Raw genomic sequence first — 17,047 nt, 5'->3', positions numbered from 1 at the left:
TCACCCAACGTCACTGTCGTAAAAAAAACAGCACTTGACGGCAAATTGTCATTTTAAAAATTCGACATGGCTTCTTCTCTGATTTGTAGCGAAACTCAAAGCAGGTAAAGAACATCTGTCAATGATGTTTATTCAAGAGTATACAGCTGACGGATTTAACTATCTGTACCTGTAACTTGTACCTGTTTATGCATCATAACAGGATATTGTGTTGGTCTGTTTGTGTTTATTGTTGTAACAGTGTTTATGCTGCTCTCTTGGGCTAGCTAACTCTTGAAAAATAGATTTTAATCTCTCAATGAGACTTTTTATCTGGTTAAATAAAAGATAAGGAAGAAAGAAACTGTCTTTCCTCTCATTAGTTCAAACGAAACGACTTGTAAATGCCACTTATTCTTCTGTTAGATAGTAAACGTGAAAAATAACAGCTGGGATTGTATCACTGTCTCTGTCTTTTCAGGGTGAGTTCAGTTCTGAACAGAGATGTGAAGCAGTATGGGAAGAAGTACATGTTTGACTGCAATGAAGAGACATGCTGGAACTCAGACCAGGTAAAACTAATGTGTTCAATACGTACTAAGTGCCGTAGTATACTGTTGTGGCAGTTAGTATACAAAAAATCAATATGTTCATCGTTTAACACTATCAGTAAATGGTACAGTTCTTAAACTTTAACTTTAGAAAGCCACGTGTACAAACACATAGTCTGCATAGAAACTTCAGAAAAAGGAAAAATGTTTTTCCAAAAAAGCCAATGTGTCTTGGTCCCACAAGCAACATAGAAGAATAAAAGAAGAACTAGAGTAAATAGTACTTAAGTTAGTACAAAGTAGTACTAAAATTAAATGAAAAATTTGAAAACTATTTACAGAATGGAATAATTTTAGTTTTGAAATGGGAACTAAAACTTAAAATTAAATATTTTCTGTACAAAAGAAATATGGATTGCATTACGGACCAAGAAATGGTGATATATATAAATATGACAATAAATTATCTAACAGTGGAGGTTGAATGCAATGTCAAGTCCAGTTTGATGACAGTACAGTTCAGCTATTTAGTAGGGCAACAGCTTTTGGAAAGGAGTTGTTGGAGGTTTTTATAATGTGTACAATATGTACTAATTGCCATTGTATACTGTTTTGGCAGTTAGTATACAACAGTAAATGGTACAGTACTTAAACTTTAACTTTAGAAAGCCACTTATACACACATAGTCTACATATATACTTCAGCAAAAAAGCAAAATGTTTTTCCAGAAATGTGTATAGTTATTCTGAGGTGTTCCTACCATAGATGAGTCCATGGTTCCTACACCACCAGAGCAGCCCCTCCCTTTCTTTATGCATTGCATTGTAGGACACTGTGCACATCAACAGCCCACTCAAAAAGCATGCATTTTTAGCATGTCTACTGGCTGTTTTTAGAGAACGTTTTGTTTAAATTCTTTTATTGTGACAACAAAGTTCACACAGTACATACTCAAAACCTGCTTACAATTGTTATGTGTGGAATTGAGGCACACTCAAAAACTTCCAACAGGTACCACTGTGAAGTTTCCAGCGTCAACTTCATGACCTGACCTGGGTATTAATACTTAAAATGTCACACTGAGTCATCAGCATATTGTGTTTTTTAACAGGGTGAATGTCAATGGGTGACTCTGGAGTTCCCCCAGGCTGTCAGGGTGTCCCAGTTAAAGGTCCAGTTCCAAGGAGGCTTCTCATCCAAAACATGCAGACTAGAAGGTAAAACCCCTATTAGATTTAGATTTTCCCACCTAAAGCTTTATCGCAAATGATTTCCCAATGTGACTATTCACTGCTGTTTGTGTTTTTTAGTGTTTTCTGTCTTGTATGACAAGATAAGATAAATGATTCTCCACTTGTCCTTTCTGCAGGTTATCTCAAAGATGGAGATTTTACAGTGATCAGCGATTTTTACCCAGAGGACAACAACTCCCTTCAGATATCCTTCATTCTTACAATGCAGCATTTGTCGGAGGAGATTAGATTGGTTACTGGGGATATGTCCAGCAAAAATGAGACCAAGTTGATAAAGGGTTTCTTTTTTTTTTTTATTTGATGATATGGGAGCAAAATCAGAAAATAATAAACCTTTTATTTTCTATTACACGACATTATTTACTGTCAGGAATGCTATAAATGTTATCTTTACCTCTTTCTTGTGCTTTAAACATAGTTAACAAAACCAAGAATTAATAAAATTGCAGAACTATTCATTTTTAGCATGAACAAAGCTACATTCATACAGCTCTGACTCAATGCTGTAAAAGATTCGGCCGGTCAGTCTGCTCCAGGGTTATAACAGCCGTTCAAGCCACCTGTCACTTTCGTTTCACAGTGCGTTTCCTGTTACTGATCTAGATGGTTCATAATAAGTATCAAACAATATTTTCTTGACCATGTTCTTCAATTTTACCATGCTTATCTTTACTTAACTCCACACCCACAGCTTTCCCATACAGGAGGCCCCTGCAGTGGATAAATTAAAAATAATGTTTGAGAATAGTGCTGACTTTTTTGGGAGAATAATTGTTTATTCCTTGGATGTCCTGGGGGAAAAGGCCTCATGAACATTTTTTTTAAAACCCTCTCATGAGAGAGGAAATGACCCCTGAGTGAAGCACGGGACACAGGATGGTGTGGTGGCACTTGGGGGAGACATATCATCTGTACCGCCACCTCGTGAACTGATGTGAATGTGGCCTTTTTTGGTATGGAGGACTTCAGGGATGTTTCAAGCTATCTCACTCTTCATCACTCAAACACACAAGGCTTGACATAAAGTCTGAATCTTGAGTTTTTACTGCAGATTTTATGGGTTTATTGTGATTATAAGAGCACATGTAATCACACTCTCTATACCTACAGTACTATATATTGTGCCTTTGGGATGACAGGCTATTCCAGTGGAACACACAGTATAAAAATACATTTTTATTAAAACTTGTTTACAGTCCTTTTTTTTTGCTATCCTTCAGCCAAACAAAATAACTCTGCTGCACAAATGTTGCATTTTAGTCCTTGTTTGTACAAAGTTTGTGTACACTGCAATGCATACAAAGTAATGCGTACGAATCGAATAAACGATTTATAAAATAACAAATGCAGTTTACTCAGTGTAAATGTGTCTGCACAAAAACAAAAAATACTTTTCGTTGTGACAGCTCTTCATCTTGCCACAGATCATAGCTGGCTAAAGGTCGATTGTGTCAAACTGTCCTTCCCCTTCGTTTATTTTAGCTAGTGTCATGTTGTTGGTTTGTAGAGTTTGAGAATATGGTCCTCCAGCACTTTCTGAACTAGGAAACAAAAAAGGAAAATGTTTAATACAGCAAAACATTATTGACAATAATTTCTACTTTAAAAAAAACAAAAAACTCTGCGTCAGTTAAAAGACTGAACGTACTCTTTTTGTGTCCAAGGGCAACAGCTAAGGCCATTGGACTGTACCCAGAGTCGGACTCAATGGTCATGTCTGCCCCTTTGGCTGAAAAGAGTTCAGTACAGTACAGTTAGTGAAGCAGTCAAACAGAGGCCTGCTGTGAATTTATCATGAATTTATAATATAGAAAAGTAATGTACCTAAGAGTGCCTCTACACATTTGATATGGTTTCCTCGTACAGCGTATAGAAGAGGAGTTCCCCCATTCTGAGATCAAATGCAAGAGTTTTCAGTCAGTAAGTAGTCATCACAAAATATGTAAAAAATAATATGTCTGGCATGAAGAAATTCAAAACTGTACCCAGTCATAGGTGTTAATATCTACTCCGTGTTTGAGAAGAGACTCAACAATATCCACATATCCTCCAGAGCTGGCCAGTGTCAGGGCACTTTCTCGCTCCCTTGCAATAGTTTTGGGATCTGCGCCCTAAAACACAAATCACATAAACATCAGTCAGAGAGTGTTTATGTGTCTCAATGTGGCAGGTCTTCCTGGGTAGCATTGGCGTACTTCTAACCTTTTCCAAGAGAAAATCCACCACTGCTTTCTCTCCAAACGCTGCTGCCCACATGAGAGGCGTGAAGCCCCGTTCATCCTGTTTGCTGAGAAGTGAACTGTCTGCAAAATGAAAGAGGTCACAGTGCATCGGTAAGAATTTTGTACAAATTAATACTGAGCGAAATTTGTGTGGTGTTATGATGAGAGATTCAGATTCCTCACCTTTACTCAGGTGTGCAGCCACTTGTGAGACCTCGCCCTGAGCTGCAAGCTGATGTATGGACAGAGCTTGTGATGGAAATAAAGTCACAATTACTTCATATGGTCAAGACATGAAATACCATGATTGTTTATGTCTTCATGTCAACAGCCACTAAAGTGCATTCTTAATGCCAGTACTCACAGTCTAACGTTGCTGGGCGTACTGTAACCTCATTCCCACGCTGCTTGTTGGTCAGAGTGGTGGAGTGATTGAATAAACCATCTTCATCCACATCCATGTTCTCTGGAGAACAGCAGCAGCACAATCACACAGAAAGGTCAGTGGAAGCAATAAAATATATATTAAAAAAACAAAAATATATATACAGAAATAGTGAACATATGTCAATCAAGAGTTCACATATAGGAAACTTGAAAGAGCATCTTTGAAAATACAGAGGCAATCACACCATTGGACCTCTCATCTCTGGACTCGGAGGAACCAGCGTTAGATGACAAAATATGTTGGCCATCTGCAACCTCATCACCTCTGGCCTCCATGATCACTGGAATAAACACAAGAGATGAGCAACTCAACAATGTGGGACTGCCACCGAGGAAAAAAGTGGCCAAAAACAACTGAATTAAAATGACGTTTTTAAAGCCAATTACATGATCTACTCACCACATCCAGCCCCACTGCCTAATTTGCGCTAACTTCCTTTTGGGAAAACTGAAAGTAAATTGTTTCAGATGTCACGACGGACCGTGATGGTGATCGAAGTGTGCCGAAAACACATTACTAATGTCACTGTCAATTTGCTATCTAATAAATCAATTATTTAAACAACAGAAACACCGCGTTTGATTGATCCCGCGTTATTACAGCCTGTTCGTGTTTTTTTTTTTTGGAAGGAAGAACTGTTTTTTTATAATCGATATTTCTGTCCGGAATATTGTCGTGTGGCACATGACAACAGAAACACGGAAGTAGCATCTATCAGCTGACACAACTCGCTTACAACTACATTGTGTTTCTCAGTTTGTGTCTGTAAAAGGCAGCTTGCATTATGGAGGACCAGGAAATGCAGCTGAAAGTCAGACGAGGTAAAGAGCAGCTATATTAGCAGATAACTTACCTCATTTTTATCGTGCGACGCTGCTCGCTCGCTTTAGCCGCTAAGCTAACGCGATGTCAGGGTTGTGTTGACATCGTCTTTTTGTCCATGTCCGCTGCTGTTGGATTTGTTTCCTCCGTTTTTTCTAACATACGTGATGTATTCTGAGCATTTGTCTGTATTTTTTTTGTTACAGTGACTGACAAATTCACGGAGAGTATGTACGTCCTGGCTAACGAGCCGTCAGTGGCTCTCTACAGACTGCAGGAACACGTCAGGAGGTCGCTGCCTGAGCTGGTGCAGCACAAGGTATTCAGCCTGTGTTATGATGCTGCACAGAAAACCTGCATCAAAAACAATATGAGGCATTAGACGAAGAATCCACCTTGTAAAAACGACATGCTGCTGTTCCAAGAAATGCAAGACCACTCTAGACACGTATTAAGATATATAGAAATATTTTTCTTGGAATAATAATATGTATTTGATGTGGTTTTTCCCACCAAAAAAAGCTCCATTACTTCATTGAAACCCTTAAAATGACTCATAGTCCTTCACCTTCATTGAAAAACCCAGAATCTATCAATATGCAAGTAGGTCAATTTCAAATATATATATTTCTTTTTTTATTATGAAACATCAAAACTCAGTCAAAGATGTTTTGAGTTGTTACTGGTTGCATGACTTTTACATCATTAAAGATCCAGACATGTATTAAGACATACAGAAACACTCTGCATAGAACAGTAATGTGTGTCTGATGTGGTTTTTCCACAAAAAAGTATAATTGTCACGTTATAGTCCTTAAAATGGCATCTACTCCTTCTCCCTCATTAAAAATCCAGAATATATGGATATGCAAATATATTTCATTTCAGTCATAACCCATAACTGGTTAAGAATTGATTTCACTATATAATTATTATTATTGTTCTGTGCAATGTATAATAATAACTATGTTTCTATTGCACACCGTATAGTAATAATAATTCCACTCTTATTTTATTTTTTATCATATTTCATTATATATTACATATACAGTCATTGCACAATGGATAAGTATTTCTTATCTATCTCATTACTCTCATTTTATCATGTATTACATATATAATTACCGTACAATGTATAATAACAACCTTTTCTGTTTTACTACCTAACCATTTTGTTTTATTCTATTGTGGTGTGTGGTCTTATTAAGCTTGACTGCTGGACATAAGATGTCTTCTACTTCACTGTAAAGTCTGTTCTCAGTGTTTGTGCACTTGAGGCTTCACGTTTCCACATCACACCTGTCTCAGTTGAATATTATATCAAGATTGACTCCAAACTAGTTGGTTGTGATGTCACAAATCATCATAAAATTAGATTTTCAATGAGTTCAGAGAAACTTTCCACTTTGAATGTGAAAACTAGTGTCAAACTCTGTACATACATCATTCTGCACAGTGAAGCTCAAACATCCATCTGTAGAAACAAGAAGAAAACCACAGTTCACATGAGGGGGGCTTTAAGACAGCTGTGTCTCTGTAAACCAGAGCATCAAAAGATATTTAACAATGTGAACAGACAACACTGTCTGGGGGCTCGTCTGCTCTTTGATAGAGTCTCTGGACTCGTAGTTTTTGTTTGAGATATTAGATGCAAATGTGTATTATTCAAACTAGGGACTTCAAATTTGAAAATTTTACATATCACAATAAGAAAAACAAAAATAAATCAGCTGTCTGTTCATTTTCACTCCACAAAGGCATTAATATCACAACAGTTTCTGATTAATGTTGACTAGAGCTGAAACAACTCATTGATTAATTGATCAGTTGATCAACAGAAAATTAATCTGCAAATATTTTATTATTTTATTTATTATTTTTCAAGAAAAATACTAAAGTGAGGATTTGCTGCTTTCTTCTGTTTTATATCATTGTATGTATCTTTGTCTTTTTGTCTGTTAGTTAGACAAAATAAGACAATTGGAAGACGGCACTGGGAAACTGTGATGACCATTGTTCACTTTTCTTTTCTTTTTTTTTCTTCACAAACAGAACGGAACAGAACAGAACCTATTAATCAGGAAAATTGTCAGATTAATAGATGTAATGAAAACAGTCTTATACGAAGATTATTATACTAAGATGACATTATCAGAATGACTCTGTTATTAACACATTTAAATTAATTCACTAACATTGAGGCACACAGTGGTATATACATAACATGAATTCTACTTAGGGCTGAAATTTTCATGCGGGTGTTGGTATGACTTTCCTCCAGCTTTTTAACCTTCAAAATTCTTTCTGTCTGTTTTTGAAGTTGTCATTTAGTCACTTTCAAAGCGGAAGACAAAGTATCAGCAAAAGCGAGAGTGTGGTCAGTTTTTTTTAAATAACAGATGACTTAATAGAATAATAGATGACAGTAAGTAGGAGTACTTTTTAATTTGATTGTGCAAATTCTTGAAGTGAGTGACTTGTTTGAAGTTACAGATACAGCCTGACTGTAAAACCCAACAGAGAAGCTAGTATTGTTTTGGGGTCGTGCTCTTTTATCTAGAATTGTTTTTTAACGGTTTTATTTCCCGTCATTTCTCACACAGACAGACATGCAGAGCTGGGAGGAGCAGAGTCAAGGAGCCATCTACAGTGTAGAATATGCCTGCAGGTGAGATGATGCATCTACCTACAGATTTGCTGAGTCCTGCCGGACCGCTGCCGTGACTGTTAACCCTTTCATTGACATGTTGGTTTTTGCAGTGCTGTGAAGAGCATGACGAACAGCAGCTTGTATTTCAAAAACATTGACGGCCTTCTCCGTCAAGCTATCAGCATGAAGGAACAGATTAGCAGCTCTCAAGGACGCAGGTAGGAGGCAGCAGTGAACACACTGACACCGACTCAACTGACACATGCCGGTGTCTACAGGGTGGGGCTGGACGTCGTTTGAGATTATAATGATATTAAAATACACATAGAACAGCATCAAGCATTATAATGTACTGTATGCCTTTGGGTGTCAGCCGATCTGTGTAATGCCTTTTTTCTACATTGTTATTTACCTAACATACAGGAGCACCACTTTCTTATCTGTTCCCCTTTGCCATTCTTTGTTGGAACTGAAGTCCATTTCTTTTAAATTTTCCAAAAAAATTGCTGCAAAAAAACAACAAAAAAATTAGCAAAATTAGTTTTAAACCAACATTTATGGAGCGTGAAAGTCAGCCCTTATCTGACTGCCCTCACACTTACATCACATGCTTTAACTCAATTTTTCAATTTTAGAATTTTATCTGCCAATATGTGTTTTTATCCAATGATATAAACTCTTTTAAGCTTGTTTATGCACTTCAGCAATGTTAAAACATCCCGATAACACAGTATGTGTTTAAGTCTTAGAGTAGGATGAATATATGTTCATGGATCCACAAAAGTTTCTTCAATTATTTTGAGGTTTTTTTTCCCACATATAGTTATCACCCCAAACCAAAATTAGCCAAATATTGACATACAGGAAATAATATCAGTATTTTACATTGCAAGAGAATTCTGGGATATTATTATTTATTCATATCACTCACCCCTGCAAAAGTGTCAAAACATCCACCCATGTATCTCCCTGTACTCATTCTTTGCTCTGCATTTTACCTTTATTCATGTATAACTTTTGTTCCTAAATTATTTGTCCTTCATTTGTAATCATTTGCATCATTTTATATTTTGGGACATCAGCTATTATAACTCTTTTTTTTTCCTTTCAGTTTTTGCCAATTAATTACCACTGTCTGTCCCCAATAACTGCTACATTTGACTTTTCTTTTGTCGGGCTACCCTTTGTAATTAACGGGAGCTTCATGTTCATGTGCTTTTTTTGTTTCCCCCCCTGACACCTGCATGAAGTTTACATGATGTGACCCCCTCTCCCAGTCCCCTTGTCTCTGCTCCTCATGCCCCGTCCACTTCCTCATGACATCAGGACAGAGGTGTCCAAGGTTAGTAGTTCCTTCAGACATGACATGATCACATTCAGGTCTATATTTAAGATACATAAGAGCGTCTGTCAAAAATGTGTGAAAATATCTCTTAAGATGACAGGCTTTTGTGAACATTATTTTAATGCCCTATTTAAATGTCCAAAATCATCCTACTTTTAAGTTGAATTATATTTTCAAGAATTAATACATTTATTGCCATGAAATCATTTGGAACACATAACAAAACAAACCTGCACATTGTGCTCAAATATTTGGCAAAAAGACGCCAAATACAGTGAAATAAAGTATTTACATTATTACAATGAAAGTCATAAATTTGCCAGATTGATACTTGGGCAATATTGGTGTGTAAAATGAGATTTAAATCAAGTTCATTTGTACAAAACACTACAAATTATACAAAAGTCAGGCTCACTATGTTCTCCATCAAGTTAAAAATGCTTTATAATCTCAAGGGGACAAATCAGCTGATAAATGTGAAAACTTAAGTCTGTTTTTCTCTCTCATTCCCATGTTGTCTGCAATCAGTCAGGATAAACATGTTGAGAGTAAAAAGGTACAAGGTGACACTTCTACGTCTGTGTTTAGATGACACTTGTTAGCAGTCCTCTTAGTGAGATACTTAAAGGTCATCAATGTCCGTAACCAGGAGCTCAGCTTCCTTTATGTCACACAAGAGTAGAGTCTTTTGCAGAAATCCCCGACTTGCGTGCGAGGACACTCCTCATCTCATTGTTGACCCCATTCCAGGGTTTAGCCTGGGCCTGCAGTAAACCAGATTCAGTAGACAGGGTCCTGTGCATTCGAGGACAGCTGCCACCACTGCTGTAACCGTCTTTATCACTAGCGTGGCCTTGCGAACCTGCGGCAGGGGAGTACTGCTGGTGCTGGTGTTGCTCTCGCTGTCTGGCGTTGCCGCACGGAGGGTAGGAGATCTGATGCTGGATGTGAGACTGGCTGCGGTGAATCCGTGGTTTGTCCACGCCGATTCTGAGCTCGCAGGGCCGAGAGAGAGGCGTGCTGCTGCTGCTCCCGTGGTCGTTCTGATACAGGGTGTCAAGGTGGTTGCCGTGATAGTGCTTGTCGGTATGGGATGCTTTGACCAGAGAGTGGATCACAACCACCAGCAGGATTAAGATCCCAGAGGAGAGGACACAAGCGCTGGCGATACCCGTCTCCACCTCAAATATTAGGAGCATAAAGATGGACATGGCTGCCAAGGAAAAGATGAGAAAAACACAGAAATGAAATATAGAAAATCCCTAAATATGTGTCTCTTCAACCAGCAAACAATGCGTATCTATAATAAGCCAAATAACTTCACTCATAACAGACTTTAAAAGTTATTATTTTTACTTATATCTTGGTTTGCTGCTAGTTTTCCAATTGTTGCTTCTTTTTTAGTTGCACATAATTTTTAAATGTCATATAAAAGCTTGTTGTTCTGAGCTGTTCTATGTTTGTCTGCAGGAAGAGGACTATGGACTCAGGCATGCTAAAGGAAGGGGGAGAAAAGCACAACTCTGGGATGTGACGTGACTTCCTGAGCTTTCTCGTGTGTTGCTTCTACAGTCCCTTGCTCTGCTACCTCTTGATTGAGGCTGAAGTGGGGTCATAAGGGCAACACCTCCTCATCACAATGGAGTGACTGCCTCCACTGACCCCCTCCCAGTACAAGCCGCTCAGTGGAACAGAGCACCACAGCACTGCCAGGTTCAGCATTAAAAACACTTAAGTCATGGACGCTGGTCAAAGAATGCATTGTTCTCTTAGACTCGCTGGGCAGACCAGAGAGAAAGCAGCAGTGCTGTTTTTGCCTCTGCTGCTGAAAATCCACCACACCGCCCAACGTTTTGGACATTAGGTTTCAAGAAAAGCACCATATCACATAAATACCAGAAGTATCACCATCAGTTTTTGTGAGTTTGCGGTGACTCACAGTTTTCTCTATTTTGTTCATACCTGCCAAGTAGAGAGAAACCCCCAGACAGAACAGTCCGATAGCCACATGTCGCACACCTCTGCTATCCAAAAGGAACCAGTCTGCTCTGTGGAAACAAATGTCACATGTTGAAAGTCATGTCTGAAATTTGTTTATGCTTTAACATTGCTATTTAAGTTTTTTTTTTCATTGTGGCATAAATGAAGAGGTTTTTATGCATCATACTTTCTTGGCTGACAGTTTTCTTATAGTTCAGTTTATTGCACCTTTTACAGTCAACATTTTCTTGGTTATTTTTAGTTTTCTGAAATATTAGAGTATTGATCATATGGTGTGTTTAAACTTAGGATATTTTGTGAAGCTCATTAATATTCAGATAGTCTTGGAAAGTCCTTTCCGTCAGTAGGGGGGTCCTGGGGTATGCTGTTGGATTTGTAAACCGACGTGGGAATGGGCCAGCTAGAGGCCGTGTGCAGGGTGCATAATGAGAGGAAGGCCATTGTTTAGACTGGATTCATTGGGTTTGAGAGGTGGGGGTTGACCGACAACACTGCAGTGCAGGCCTCTGCACTCTGACACATAAGGACGCCTCTTTTATTCTTCTGAAACTTTGTTTTCTGACTACAGTTAAATTTATCAACCAGGAAAGGCTGTGGTTTTTTTTTAACGATTAAAGGTGATCGTGTGGGCAAGAAGATACATTTACGCTAAACAGATCACACTGAGTGACCAGAAAATGAACCCTCTGTCGGATGTGAATGCAGTGCAATAGCCTTGTAATAAATATTACCTCACTGAAAAGTTTTGTTTTTGTGGTGATGTTGATTTGCTGTGCCTCATATTGAATATTGTTTTATATTTTCATTTACATAGATTGAGGAAAAAATATTAGAATCACTTTACAATGTAATGAAAACCCATACAACTGTAGCACCATAAATTACAATTAATGAGTTCACATCTCTCTGACCACAAAGTTAACAGTAGTTTACAAAAAAGTTTCACATTGGCAGGATTTATTACCATACTGTTGTCATTTAATTTAATTAATTTAATGCACTTAAACACTACTTCAAGTGAAATAATGTACATGTTGCTAAACAGTGGCAACTGTGGCCACAAGAGATGCTAAAAAATGCTAAAATATATATATATAGTGTAACAGTAGCATCAGTACTAAAGTGCTAAAGAAGAGTCATAAAGTCAGAAAACGGATGAATATCTATGCTATAATGTTTGCTAACATTAGCAACCATAAGCTACTAGCAGCAAAACCCCTGAGTGTACTGAATTTAGCACAGATGAGGTTTATTGCTGAGGAACTTTACAACACAAAAAATGTTTTCTTATTCCAAAACGCCCAGTCTTGCTTTAAAGTGGTGACTTTAAGGCAGTGGTTCTCAAACCTTTACACATCAAGGGCCCCTAATGTGACACAAATTAGACCATGGACCCCCATTTGATAAGATTTTGTCCCAAGGTCCCCCATCTGGTGTTTGCTTCTTGATGTTTTATAACAGAAAGTGTATGAAACCCATGACCCAAATATATATACATTCTATCATTGTGCTACTTATGGATGGAATTATAGTGAAAATAAATGATTCCCCTTTTTGCTGGGGACCCCCTCAGGGACCCCCCTTCGAGAACCACAGCTTTAAGATGCATATGAACATAACTGTAATGCGTTTGCAGGTGCGTTTAAGCCTTCAAACATGACCCATCCGATCAAAACTGACCTGAACTTTCTGTTTCTACGACATTGGAAAAACAACATCATGACACGAGCGAGTGAAGTCGCAGCTGCAGGTGTTTACAAACAGGTGTCTGAAGAGCTGCGTGGGAAGCAGGCTTAAATACCTTTCAGCATCCTGCTCTCCTCTGCACACCTCTGTTGAAAAGTAACTGTGGAGGAGACACACCACCACAGAGCTTAAATGAAGAGTGAGAGCCAGAGCGGAGAGCACCGTGGATACCGGCAGCAGTACGGCCCACACAGGAGCGCCTATGACCGAGGAGAAGGCGGACGGGGGAGACTCCTTCACCGCCGCCTGCTGAGACTGCAGCTGGAAAATCAAAATGACCGATAAAACAGACATGATGGCCGATAAAATCCCCAGTAAAGACAGAACAAGTAGAGAGCGCTGGCTGTAGTGCTTGTGCGTCATCTTTGTCCAATAAATCCCCCTTGCTGTCAAGTTTCTCCAGACAAATAAAAAAAGAAGTTTTCCCCCCCTTCTGTCCCGGTCGGGCCCTTTAAACACACGTCTCCTGCGATCCTAAACTGTTAGATATCCCGAAAAAGTGAGCTGGCATTGCAGTGTGTATATATAAAAATGTTTCCCCTTCTGGATGAATAGTTTTCCTCCTCAACATGGATAGAGCGCCCCGCTGCCCCGTCTGAGCATGTGATGTGCTTTAAATCCCCAGATTAAAAAGTTCGCAACAACAATGGACTTTTTCTCTTGGATCCTCGGGAAACAATGCGTTGACGTGCTCCTGGGAGAGGCAGAGCTCACTGACTGAACACAAAACACCACAAGTGGACAAAGGAAAGTTAAAAAATAGCGTTGAAAACGTGTATTTAATTGCATTGCAGCCTTTTTTTAAGGAATGTGAGATTTGCACCAACATATAGTTAACGCAGCAGGACATACTTTATAGAAAAATATGGATTACAGCCATTTTAGGGTGTTTCTTGGAATGATGACAATAGGCCTGCAGTCTTCTTTTAGATTAGCCTACTTCTTATGCTGTGCTGTAGGCTGGTACATCCTCATAAAATGATTAAGGGATTACTATGGCTCTGATCAACAGGCTATTGGGTGTCTAACAGTAAACGAAAGCAGATAAACTGACATTACACTACATAAAACAAAGCAAAATCAAAAGTGACCACATGTCCAAAAAGGTTTAAATGTGTTCCTGTGCAAAATGACACCATGGCGGGTGTACATTACAGGCAAACGTTTGAGGAATTTGCAGCAGTGGCCGCCTTAGCTGACCCCTCTTCATTGTAGAATACCCCTTTTATTCTTAACTACTCAGACTCTCCGATTAACTTTTCACTAGTTGCCTTGGAAACACGCGCAGCTGAGCAGGGATGCACTATTTTTTATTGCATTCACTTTGCTGATTTAACAGTCACCTATACTTTTCAGTTTCGGTGCAGTGAGACTCGTCACCTTTCCCTCAATCTGAGTCGATTTCATATAATTCATATTTGATCTTCAAATGAAGACATTTACCGCTGCTGCAGGCCCGCGCACACCTTGACATACTTAAAAGTCTGTGACTTGTGTTACAGAGGCTTTATTGTTCTGTTAGAGGTTGGGGGGTTGGAGGGGTTAAGGTGTAACCCTTATTCTGTTGAGATGTAGATAAGACTGTAGCTATAAAGGTACACAATGTGAACAATTGCTCTCACATATGTACACTGACCATGGAGGCTATTTCTGAATTCGACAGCCTCACCACATGCTCTAAAAGGGTCGAGGCTGATATTGCCGAAAGCAGAAGTGAGAAGTTTCAGGAAAATGAAAAAAAAAGGACTTGCTACGGAAAGTTCTCAAAGGCATCTTTATCTCACTAGAGTCTCTACTTTATGGTTCTTGCTTTATGTGTTCACAATTTTTTATAACCAATTTAATTCAGCCTTCAGTCCCCGGATTGATGAAGCTCTCACAGTGTTTAGAATACATTTATGAAGAATATACTTGCATAAACACCGCACTGAGGAAAGATATCATTTCCCTCTAGTTGCATGTGATTAGCATGCTGTATTTACAGATGGGGGTTTGCACTATTCTCTGTTGGATTGGCGGGACCCACGCTTATGATTCCTGGAGGTAAAGGCTGTGGCAGTCTGCAGGGATGTTGCTAACTATTGCATCAGATACACAGTTTGAGATACCTCTTGGGATGTCAAACCGTGTGTGTCTGTGTGTGCATATAGCTCTTGCAGTATGTGTGTAGCCTATGTGTCTGTGTGTGTCTGTGTGTATGTGTGTGTGTGTGTGTGTGAGAAAGAGAGTTGTTGTCCACACTTCCACAGATGATCTGTGCTAATAAATTGTCACTATATTATTTTTAGAGGTGCATTGTGTCACATCCCAAATATAGTCAATAATGCAGCTCATGCAGTGATTCAGTTATTACCTCTAAATATATCTATTATGCTGACAGCATGTCTGCTTTCCATTAGACTCTTTTGCTTTTATTTATTACTTTTTTTTTGTTTGTTTTTTTGCTTTTCCTCAGCCACACCGTTCACTTCCTATCAAATGTAGAAAAAACCAGATCAAGAATGGACAATGCAGCAGTTGACACACTCACCAGTCAAACATAAGTTTATTTTATCACAGTTATCTTCATGGTTAATTTATGTGTTTGTAGCTGATATTATGTACAAGGGGTGAACACAGTAACTAATAACTGCACCGTATAATCCAGTCCAACACAGCTGCCTTGCCAAAAAGTATTACTTTGTGAAGCTTATCTTAAATATTTGTGGAGACTGTCGAGAGCTATTAATCAAGCTCTGGTAATATTTGGGATTATGGTGGTGTTGCATTGCTTTATAGACTGTTGTTAGGTGTTCCTGTAATTTTGTCCAACCCACAGGCCTATATGTACAGGTGAGGTAGACAAAATGAAAATATTTTATGGTGACTATAACCTGGAATGCATTTTGATTAATCTAATAACAAAACAACAATAACAACAGCATAATTCAGCCATCTTATACTGATGTGACTGATACACTGAACATATAGATGTAGGACACTTAATTAATCCTGTAGGGATTCAGTGAATTGCCAGAGGACACTTCAATAAACTTGAAGCTTCTTCCTCTGGTTGAATGGTGGTCTGCAGGTCACCCTGATGTACAATCAAAAGTTCAAAAGTTTTACTGCTGTTGTATTTTCACACAATGTGACATTAAAATGACGAAGTGACGGACTCTCACATGATTGTAGTTTTAAGAAAAGAGACGCAAAAATAACTTTTGTAACTATACTTCACTTGACTGCTTTGCTGTAACATCCCCTCTGTGATTCTTACATTTTCATACAGACACCATAATTTTAGGGCAGCTTAATAAAGCCCTGAATGAATGTGAGATTTTCAGATCAGAAAATCTCACAAAATCATATAATTGCAAAATGACATTTTTAATATTATTTCATAATCATGTTACATATGGTACATAACTTACACAGAGCATGTGTCTCTACAGCAGTGGTTCACAACCATTGCGGGTAGTGTCCCCTGAAATTCTGCTCCACAAAATTACATTCATGTTTTTTTTTTGTAATTTTTTATCTTTGCTTTTTTTCCTTATTGTATAGTTTAATGCTGTGTAGTTTTACCTCTTCTGGCCTCTAAGAATATACAAATGAAACAGTCTCTAAACAGTCCCTGAAATGCTCACAGTTCATTCAACCTGTGACAAGAGGTCATGAGACATTGATTTGTATGACGGTCACAAGCAAAAAAGGTTAGGAATCGCTGCTTTAGGGTATATTGTGCATTTTTCAGGCCTTTTTTCATGCATATTATTATCAAACATATTAGCCAGTGGTCCGTTTATAATCTGTTTTATCTACAGACATTAAACACTAAACTAATAATTCACCATGCTGTCTTGCTGTATACATCATTCAATCGTTACATTTTGGAAAAACAAACTGAATAGACACTGTGCCCATGACCCTGATATGAAGAACACTTAGCAATTGCATTTCTGACATGAACTGATACCATCTGTTGAGGGAGAATAAACTCTCACAAGAAGACATTGTATCACTTCCATCCTAAATCCTACCTATGAA

At 38.4% G+C, this 17,047-nt stretch overlaps 4 protein-coding genes across 7 annotated transcripts; 2 read left to right on the top strand and 2 right to left on the bottom strand.

Annotated features, from left to right (window-relative positions):
- Positions 1–3,129, top strand: LOC122989558 (nuclear receptor 2C2-associated protein). The gene is made up of 5 exons (XM_044362527.1): positions 1–104; positions 461–551; positions 1,643–1,748; positions 1,901–1,968; positions 2,474–3,129. Exons 1-5 carry the CDS (start codon positions 67–69, stop codon positions 2,594–2,596), a joined length of 426 nt encoding a protein of 141 aa, XP_044218462.1. The 5' UTR covers positions 1–66; the 3' UTR covers positions 2,597–3,129.
- Positions 2,552–5,476, bottom strand: rfxank (regulatory factor X-associated ankyrin-containing protein). 3 transcript variants are annotated; one of them, XM_044362525.1, is made up of 10 exons: positions 5,308–5,476; positions 4,854–4,901; positions 4,639–4,734; positions 4,371–4,472; positions 4,190–4,255; positions 3,987–4,087; positions 3,770–3,895; positions 3,609–3,675; positions 3,433–3,513; positions 2,552–3,325 (listed from the first exon to the last, which is right to left on the bottom strand). In XM_044362525.1, exons 3-10 carry the CDS (start codon positions 4,727–4,729, stop codon positions 3,273–3,275), a joined length of 687 nt encoding a protein of 228 aa, XP_044218460.1. In that variant the 5' UTR covers positions 4,730–4,734; positions 4,854–4,901; positions 5,308–5,476; the 3' UTR covers positions 2,552–3,272. The 3 variants fall into 3 exon arrangements, with proteins under 3 accessions (XP_044218460.1, XP_044218459.1, XP_044218458.1); XM_044362524.1 differs by lacking the exon at positions 4,854–4,901; XM_044362523.1 differs by lacking the exon at positions 5,308–5,476 and having other exon boundaries at positions 4,854–5,079.
- On the top strand, positions 5,127–12,014 carry borcs8 (BLOC-1 related complex subunit 8). Of its 2 annotated transcripts, XM_044362528.1 has the most exons (6): positions 5,127–5,275; positions 5,483–5,595; positions 7,880–7,944; positions 8,037–8,144; positions 9,177–9,268; positions 10,742–12,014. In XM_044362528.1, exons 1-5 carry the CDS (start codon positions 5,239–5,241, stop codon positions 9,244–9,246), a joined length of 393 nt encoding a protein of 130 aa, XP_044218463.1. In that variant the 5' UTR covers positions 5,127–5,238; the 3' UTR covers positions 9,247–9,268; positions 10,742–12,014. The 2 variants fall into 2 exon arrangements, with proteins under 2 accessions (XP_044218463.1, XP_044218464.1); XM_044362529.1 differs by lacking the exon at positions 9,177–9,268.
- tmem221 (transmembrane protein 221) lies at positions 9,888–13,686 on the bottom strand. Its single transcript, XM_044362530.1, has 3 exons — positions 13,074–13,686; positions 11,234–11,319; positions 9,888–10,484 (listed from the first exon to the last, which is right to left on the bottom strand). The coding sequence occupies exons 1-3, from the start codon at positions 13,379–13,381 to the stop codon at positions 9,940–9,942; spliced, it is 939 nt and encodes a 312-aa protein (XP_044218465.1). The 5' UTR covers positions 13,382–13,686; the 3' UTR covers positions 9,888–9,939.
- Between the last annotated feature and the right edge of the window lie 3,361 nt (positions 13,687–17,047).

The sequence above is a fragment of the Thunnus albacares genome, chromosome 9, assembly GCF_914725855.1.
Source record: "Thunnus albacares chromosome 9, fThuAlb1.1, whole genome shotgun sequence".
NCBI lineage: Eukaryota > Metazoa > Chordata > Actinopteri > Scombriformes > Scombridae > Thunnus > Thunnus albacares.
Note: the sequence above shows the minus strand (reverse complement) of the source record. Positions and strands in the feature narration are given on the sequence as shown.